The sequence below is a fragment of the Buceros rhinoceros genome, unplaced genomic scaffold, assembly GCF_000710305.1.
Source record: "Buceros rhinoceros silvestris isolate BGI_N320 unplaced genomic scaffold, ASM71030v1 scaffold237, whole genome shotgun sequence".
NCBI lineage: Eukaryota > Metazoa > Chordata > Aves > Bucerotiformes > Bucerotidae > Buceros > Buceros rhinoceros.
Genome location: NW_010422555.1, coordinates 49,872 through 58,830, shown reverse-complemented (window position 1 = coordinate 58,830; position 8,959 = coordinate 49,872). Strand labels below are relative to the sequence as shown.

Here is an 8,959-nt window from a genome sequence, read left to right as displayed (position 1 = left end):
GAATTGGATCATGCAATCTATTTCTTTGTGGAAACTAAGTCTTGTCTCTTGCCAACCTATACTTACAGGCATGCTAAAATACAGTAAATTAAAGAAGAATGTGTTATATATATACACAGAGTTATCAAGACCTGTAGAAGTACATACTATAATACCTTATTTCAGGTAAAGATGAGAAGGGACATCATCTACCAGATTCATTTTTCAGAAATGCTTCGTAGGCTATTATTAGTAAAAATTTATGAACAATAACGACCACCATTCAAATTACAACTGATTCCAAACATAGTTTTGAAAAATGATTTTCAAAAAAGCTAGAATCTAAGTCTTAAAACAATATAAACCCTGAGTCCATCAATAACAGATAAAGCAATGAAAACAAGTTCATACAAAAGACAGAACATGAGAATTATAGATGCTTAGAAAACATGCAACTGAAAAATTTATTTCATACATTATTCCTCATCACTTAAGATACAGTAAAAAGAATTACATCCTAGCTTACATTAAACTGTGGATTAATCTTTTGCTTAAGTAAAACCCGTTCAAAGCTGGCAGGAAAAAGATTCTCTCCTGACACTATTCACATGCCCCAACGGCCCAGCTCTCCAACTTTACTCATGCTAAGCTGCATCGCATTCCATACACAATCATACTGATTTCAAATTAATTCAGTCTGGAGTAGATCACTGTGTAGAGCTGGGTAGATAAAGTCAAGGCGATATAAGCTTGACCTCAGACAACCTCTACCAGTCAAAACAAAAACAAAGCAAACAAACAAAAAAAAAAGAACCCACACACAGCAGAACAGCTTGTGCCGCAACAGTAGCTACACTTCAGACATCGATGGGGAAGACTTACCATGTCTAGCTAGCAAAGGTCTATACAACCTCCAAATAATTTTTTGGTACGTGCCCAAATACACAAAAGCTAAAGCCACATCTGTGTGAATGCAGCCTTGCAGATTCCCGGTCAGTGGTGACACAGCTCAGCATCAACACTGGCACTAAGTCTCCAGATGGCCTCTCTGCAGGCTTGTTAGCCTGTGAGGCAGGGAGCTCTTCCATAGAGTGGATTAGAGGACTTGAAACACTGAGGCTTTGAATGCTGTGACATATAGATGATGGGAATATAAAGGTAAGGAAGGAATAGTGTAATGAGGTCATTGCTCTGTGAAACCTGACTGTCACTGGAGTAACAAAATATTCATTGCTTCAAGAAAACAAAGTTATTAACTACATGCGAACCACTTCCAGCATGAGAAGGCCCTAAGGTACAGATAACTGTGTGCTTGGAGATTGAGGAAAAATACCACACATACTAGCCTTGTTCTAATACTCTCCCCTAAGCATCTGCTTTGGGGCAATAATGAAGAGAGTGTACCAGGCTAGACTAAAGGGATACCGTAGCCCTAATGTTACTGCGGGTGTGGTAGTACAAACAAGTTATAGCACAACAGCTAGTTAGCAACTGCTATTTATCACTGCCAGGTAAACAGCTGTTGCCAAACTGGGGGCTGTGTAACAACTTAGATTTGTAGTGGCTCTGCTCATCTGTCAGTGATAAGCAACTGTTACAACCATCCTCACCGAAAACATGGACTGCTTAACGCTGATTACAGGACAATCTCCATCTGTTATGGGAAAAAGTCCACCTGCCCAAATTTGTGCAGGCACATTGGGCCACATTAAAAAATGAACTTCAAACACGATCAGATCAGGAATAGTGGGTTGACTCTGATAGAGCAGGAATCCATTACTGAGACATCTACATCCAAAGCAGGTACAGAAGCCTTGCTCTTCTACAGCTTGTTGCTTCTGATAAGATTTCAGTATCTTTCAGTAAGGAGGGAAAAACTGTTATCCAACAAGCCAGTGGTGAAGAAATTGGGAGAAGCAGTCCATCAGAATCCCAACTATTGGTGTACTACTTCTTAAAAGAAAAATTATTCTCCATGAGGGCATTATAATGAAAAGGAATCACAGGACTTTATTAAATCCTTCAAAACTTAATACCCTATCCCACACACCTTCGGCACCATGAAAGCCTTCTGTAATGTATCTCAGTCTTGTTAGAAAGTCCTGTGATTAGTGGCTTCTCACAAGCAGACACCCTTTCCTGTTGAACAAACACACACTAACATGGGCCAAAGTACATAGTTCCTTTGTAGCTAGCACTCGATACCTTTACTGAACACGACAGACTAACTAGACCCCAACAGCATGCTTCAGGGAAGCTGAGGATGGCAGCCTTTACCTCCATGACCTAGCATTCATTTGGAAAACATATGAGGTAAGTCAAGTGACACTGGAATACCAATTTAAGAAATAATTTCAAGGCAACATTTGTTGCTCTATAACCTCTAGCACAAGCTACACGATATAATGTATGATGACATACACGGCCTTACTTACTCAGAATACTACTTTTTAAACGTTCCATAGTGAACGCTTATGCCTCAAGACTGCTGGTTGGACACAAAGATGTTACTTCAGTTCACGCCTAGCTGAGGACATCCTAAAACTAGTGGTTCTTGGAGCTTTTGGTCTTTCAGTACCTTGAGCTCAGAGTTCAAGTCTGCAAGCAGTTTACTTAGGTTGCCAAACAGAAAAACGAACAGCAGAAAATATTCTTTTTTAAAGTACAGCTGTAAGAACACTGACTAAGTCTTTCTGTAGGAATTACTAAGTGATTTACCTTTGCAAGGTCTTCCTCTATAACATCATTTCGCATTTGAGCAGCATCCAATTGAGTATAGAATCGTGCACCAATCATAGGCATGATATCATTTACACTGCGAAGCCTGTTTTGGTCGGTCAGCAAATACCTGCCAAAATATCCCCACCCCCAAAAAGATTACTTAAATATGCTGCGAATGCCAAAGGGATCATCCCATTATGATCTTAACTATTTAACCCCGATGCCTATTTAATACAAATTTGAGAATTTAGGTGTTTCTTAAAAAGACGTTAACAGAGAAAACGTGTGTTAACTTAAATGTATACATCCAATCAGTTCGTTATACAAGATAGGTGTGTACTTTCATGGAACTGTGTAGTTCATCCCACTTAAACATCAAGAGTATACTCAAAAAGAGAAGATGTGAAGATTCAGATTGTAATGCAATTGTTTTTCAAATGAGAGAGGGTGCAGAGATGTCTAATTTTCCCTCTTACGCCGCAAGATGAGAAAGGCTGACTAGTCTAAAGAACAATGCAAAATAATATGCAGACAAGAAAACTAGCACTCAACCCCTTGGTCAAGAAGGCAATGTGCCTTTTTGTCAATACCTTCTGAAAGTAAGATAAAGTCTAGCATATTGCTACAGTAGCTAGTAGACAACGAGGCAGAGTGTTGAAGAAAATTTAAAAAGCTTGCATTTTTTAATCGTCTCTTATTAAGAGCTTTAACATCACTTAGTAAAGAAATGACATTGATTTTATTAGACACATTATGAAGTTACACATTATACAAATTTTAAATTGTTTAACAACGCATTGACCGTGCGGACAACTCCATGACAGTAGTTAGATCTGTAATCTTACTTGCATTTAAAAATACCATTTGACATTTCTATGTTCCAAAAAAGGAGTAACTTCCTTTAAAAGATTTATGAAGCAAACTTACAAAATCAGATTCTTCAGATCAGAGGAATAGTTGATTGTCACCAGTTCCATTGCTTTCTGCAAATTCTCTCTCTGAATTCCTGATAAAGAATTGCAAGCCAAAGCCAACACAACTTTCCCCAGGGAGATCAGATCTGCTTGCTAACAGGGAAAGCACACATAGATAAGATTCTTAGTATAGATAAATATTACCTATGGTACTCAAGAGTGTTTAAAAAGAGACAGTTTTTCAATAACCTTAGAAGATTTTAAGCATCTAAAATAAATGCTATTCAAATCATAGTTCAATATGACTGTCTAAGTTACAGTAGTTAAAATGTCCTAAAATTCTGTCCTGATACCTAGCAATTCTAAGTACTATATTTACCTATTTTTAGCTATTTAAGGATAGTACCAGAGAGAACTACTATGCAGTGAGCAGAAGCTCTGCAAAGAGGTTCCAGTAAGCACCCACCTGCTCGCTCCTGATGAGTCAAGGAGTTGGTAGCAAATAAAGCAAGTCTTCTCAATACGAGATGCAGAAAGACCTGTCAAGTGTTATTTATTAAAACACAAACAGCATTTGCTATACCTTTTCACATTGGCCAACCAATGTGAATTCCACACCGGAATCCACACCAGATTCCAGCAAGTCATGTTTCTGGTTTAACAGAGATGTCAAAGATTTTCATCTCGGATGGCCAGCATGAAAAGATACGAACCGCCTGAAATAACTAGACAGGAACAGACCTGCATGGCTAACAAATTTAGCAGCATCACGTTTTATGAAGAAATCCTTACCATTACTAAACCTTCCCTTAAAAGATGAATGCTGCATACAGGCTGCTTTGCCACAACAGAAAACTCTGCCAATTTTAATAGACAGACACCAGAAATTATTTTATATGAGATTTTAAAGCCCACCCCTAAAAAACAGTAGCCTAAATTAATATCAATGACATTCATAGCAAAAGCTGCCTGATTCTTTCCACAGAAAGGCTTTCAGCTACACACAGCTTGGGCAAACCTGAAACACCCACAGCTTTCCATGCTGGATGCCTGCTTCAGATTGAATTTAAGAGTCACCTAGAGAAGTTTAGTATTTTCCTGAGGTTTTCTGAGAAAGTAAGACATTTTTGAAAAAGTAAAAAAGCAAAAGTTACTAACTACCAAGAATATCAGCTTCACAGTCCAGAGCAAGACTATGCCATTTAGCAGAGAATACAGTCATACGAGGAATACACCTCCTGTCATTTCTGTAAGAACAGCTGAAAATTTGGCAGCACTGCAACATTAAAAGTTCTGCTTAGAATTCGGAAGCTTCAGAAAAATGCTGCGATGGCAAACGTGCCACAGCCTCTCAACAGCTCTTCCACCCAGAGGAGTAACCATGTTTGCTGCCTCTGGCTGCAGTAGCTGAACAGAGCTTTCCCTGCAGCCACATCTCCCAGGTGTTGAGGGACAGAGTAAAGAAAGCCTTTCCAGGTCTCTCAATGTCCCCGCTGTTTTCATATCAAGTATGATTAAGCAGCACAATTTAAACATGGATATGCAACATGGCAGAAGATACTCTTGTAGCTAATGAAGAAAGACACAGGATGTAGAAAACAAGACAGAACTAAGAAGGACAAAGTGATAGAGAAGGAGCTAGGACTGGCATTTGCTAGAACCAGTTTCCTAAGGCATCAGGAATTCCCAACTATCAGCATTCCTTTGAACCTTGGTAAAGAGAAATGAAGCAGAGGAACAAACCCCATTTTGGTGGGAACCCACTTGCTTCTACTCCCAAGTAGTTAATTTGAGCAGCAGAAGACACTGCTATAGTACTAAAGAGAGGAATCTCGCTGATGCAGTTATATATATAGAGACATTGTTACCTAGTACGTGCTGTTTTTATTATTTTTTCTCTCAAAGACTTTGAAGAAGTATGTAAGTATTCGTATTAATCACAATCTATCTTCTTTCTGCAGTCCCATACTTTACACTTGATACCTTTCAACTTTTAGTAATTCATAAGGATATATCCTATATAAATTCTTTATAATCACACAACCCTGAGACACCAAAAATACAACTTCAGGAAAGACTCTGTGAAAACCTAGCCTTCCTTTACATAGATGTTTTCCTAATACAGATTGAATTAGATTTTAAAAATGGTTGAGAAAGAATCTTACATTAATATCAGCCAGGAAACTCTAAATTCAGGCTATTGGCTTTTTGAGTATTTGACTCACAACCTTAACTTTTGTTTGGTTTGCAAATTACATCTAATAGAAAAAATGGCAGAGATGATACAACACACCAATGCAGCCTACACACACACATTTCAAATTACAGTCAATGCTTAACTTGTTTAGTTGCAAAAGTGACTTGGTTTCATCCCACTGATTTTAGGAACTTAAGCTTCAAGCGATTCAGTTAAGAGTCTGATGAATTTAAGGTATCTGCAAGTAATTCTGCAAGACAATTCAGATTTTGAGCTGAACTACTCTCTGGAGATACCTCACTATTCACTGACAGCTGAAACCTTGAAAAATAGTGTTATTACAATGCCCAGTGTTTGCCTAAAGACAGGTACTAGTTTTCTGGTGGGACAGGGGAGTCATAGAATATCTGAAGTTGGAAGGAATCCATAAACGTCAAGATTTATGGAAACCAGATTCCTATCTTAGAAGGGTTAAAACTACCATCTGCTGACCAACTCTGTCCATGCAGGAGCTGGGGTACACCATCCTTACTATAAGGAAGCAAACCATACATGCCTATTAAGCTCTAACCTCCCCTCTGAAAGCATCAACAGATTCAGCTCTTCCTGCCTCTAGACAGTGAAAGGTCAAAGGAGACACACAAGCACTACTAAGATCTCCTTGGAGCGGGTACACCAGAAATAGATGTTGTATTCCTGCAGTAGCCTTGCTAGTGCAAGGTACAGATCCACAGCATGTATGATCATTTCCCTGTTTATACTCCATATCATGCTTTGCACGTATCTATGGATCACACCAGTTACTTTTGCCACAGGCCTGCCAGCAGACTTTTGCTATGGTAACTATCAACATACTAAGCTAATTCTCAACTTCATGGAAAATCTTGCCTTTTCTTCAAAAACATACCTTGCATGCAACTAAGGACCATTTAATTAGAAATTCAATTAATAACTGTAACCTGTACCAACCTATCTTTTTATGCTGAAAGCTTTGCTAGTAAAGATTTTATCATCATCTAGTTAATTGATAGAAGTATTAAATAGCATTAGACTTAAAATGAGCCCCTAGGAGACAAACTCAGAAAGAGCCTTCTTCATTAATGTCTTCCTGTTAGAAATGGATTTCAAATACGTCAGTGTCCAATTTAAAAGTTAATTGAATAGGTACCCTTTCCCTTCTGCATAATTTTATTTTAATATTTTTATATTTTAAAAAAGTATGTGTTACCACACCAAATGCCTTGGAGATACCTCAGCATCTTATACGCTTGGCTTTATCAGCCAGATGTGTAAGCTAATCAGATAAAACCTATTTTTGAGGAGATCCATTTTCCACAAACTCCTTGAAACTGACATTACTCTCTTGTTTACCCTGTTCTATTGCTTTGCCTGAATCAGTAAGAACTCACTCACTCTACAGTTCTGTGGATTCATTTACCCTTTTAACTTCCGGAATTGCTCTTAGGTGTCCCTCCTAGTTCCTAGATTTTTTTTTTTTTAATTATTTATAGTTTTTTGAAGTCAACATTAATACTTCACATGCCTCTTCAACTAGTTTCTTTAAATTTGGGGAGGTGCACGTGAAAGTTATTCTGGTTTGCTAAATTTAAAATATTTAGAGCAAATGTAACCGTATAGTACTTGTTATATCAATAAACTTACGTTTTATCTTCATTTCATATGGCAAGGACTCACTGTCATTCTATTCCAATTACAGAAGTATCTGTGAAGCCTTTTTACTGTTTCCTATATCACCATTTACAGTTTTCCCATCTGTATTACGTAACTGACATACAAGACTTAAGGACTGCAGGGTGAGAAGTGATGTGCTGGAATTTATATAGGTTTAACACCTCGTTTTTAATGCAAGTGGCCATTCGTATTTCATTTACTTCTTTTTAGCTTCCACTACTGTTGCCTTCATTTAACTCTTAAATGATACTAAATTAACGTGTTTAACACAGATTCTAAAGAATAATCACATTCCTTTTACATAGCCCCTCACTGTTCTGGCCAAACTCTTTCCTATCTATATTAACAATGGGAAATAGCCAGAAAGTGACAAATACTAACAAAAATACCTTCTTCCACTGAAGACAGCAACAAGGAAATGCATATTAGCTGGGCAGTAAACCAAGAGATAACCTACATTTTTAACAGTCACAGGAGTCCCAGAGGAATTCAGGAACTGGGTCATGGATCGAGAGGAAAAAGGACAAGCAGCAGCTGTTCTTTTGTAATTTTATCTGGCTAGGGCAAACAAAAGGTAGAGGATGATAAATGACTCCTGAATTTCAAGGAATGAACTCAGTCCAGAATCTCTGAAGGAACAAAACGGATAGTGAAAGCCTAGCCCTTCCAGAGGAAGTGACAAAAAAGAAGGCAATACTGTAGTTTATAACTCCAGTTTAGATCTTACAAACTACGTATTTAAGGGTACTTGTTTTCTGGTTGAACAGTGACACCTGAACAAATTAAATATGAACGTACAAAATATGCAAAAACATCACTTCTAAACAAAACCAGGCATTACCAAGCAAGTCAGTTGCCAAGTGTTGGGCTGCTGTTTTGACAGATTCATGTACCTGAAAGTAAATTTTAGATTTGTAGCTCCAAGTACATTAAACATTTTGCTTTAAAATTAGTTGAATGTCATAATACCTCAGGAAGATCTCTTTCCCAGCTGAAATTAAAATAAATTTAAATAAGTATTTAGATTTTTTAAAAATTGCTCATTACAATTTTAGGCATGGAATCCCTCACTTGCATGTATTCCTATCTTCTCCCACCTGTTTTCACTAAATTACTGCCAAAAGCCCACTGATATGTAGCTGGAGGTGGGGCACAGGGAGGGAATCCTTTTTGATATACTAAAAGTACACTGAAGTTTCCTTTACTGTAGCATAAAAAAAAAAATGTTGCTATGTTCTAGGACATGGTCTCCAATAAGCTAGCTTATGTGTGGCCAAAGTCCAAACTTTTCTTACTGGAAGACTCTGAATGATCGATTTCCTCACAGTGACTAGGCTCAGTTAATGAAAATAATTTAAATCCAACTCCCTATTATAGACTTTCACTCCCAGTACGGACAGGGTACGTGGTGCCTGCTGAAGCAATGTACTTTACCCTGAGGGGAAGTTAGGGAAAG

General features: G+C 37.8%; 1 protein-coding gene across 2 annotated transcripts in view; it reads right to left on the bottom strand.

Annotated features, from left to right (window-relative positions):
• Positions 1 to 8,959, bottom strand: part of PAN3 (PAN3 poly(A) specific ribonuclease subunit) — a 57,869-nt gene that overhangs the window by 7,156 nt on the left and 41,754 nt on the right. For both annotated transcript variants that reach the window (XM_010140060.1, XM_010140059.1), the window contains 2 exons: positions 3,628 to 3,767; positions 2,698 to 2,827 (listed from right to left, as the gene is read on the bottom strand). In XM_010140060.1, the coding sequence (XP_010138362.1) occupies positions 2,698 to 2,827; positions 3,628 to 3,767 (270 nt within the window). The remainder of the gene's footprint in view (positions 1 to 2,697; positions 2,828 to 3,627; positions 3,768 to 8,959) is intronic.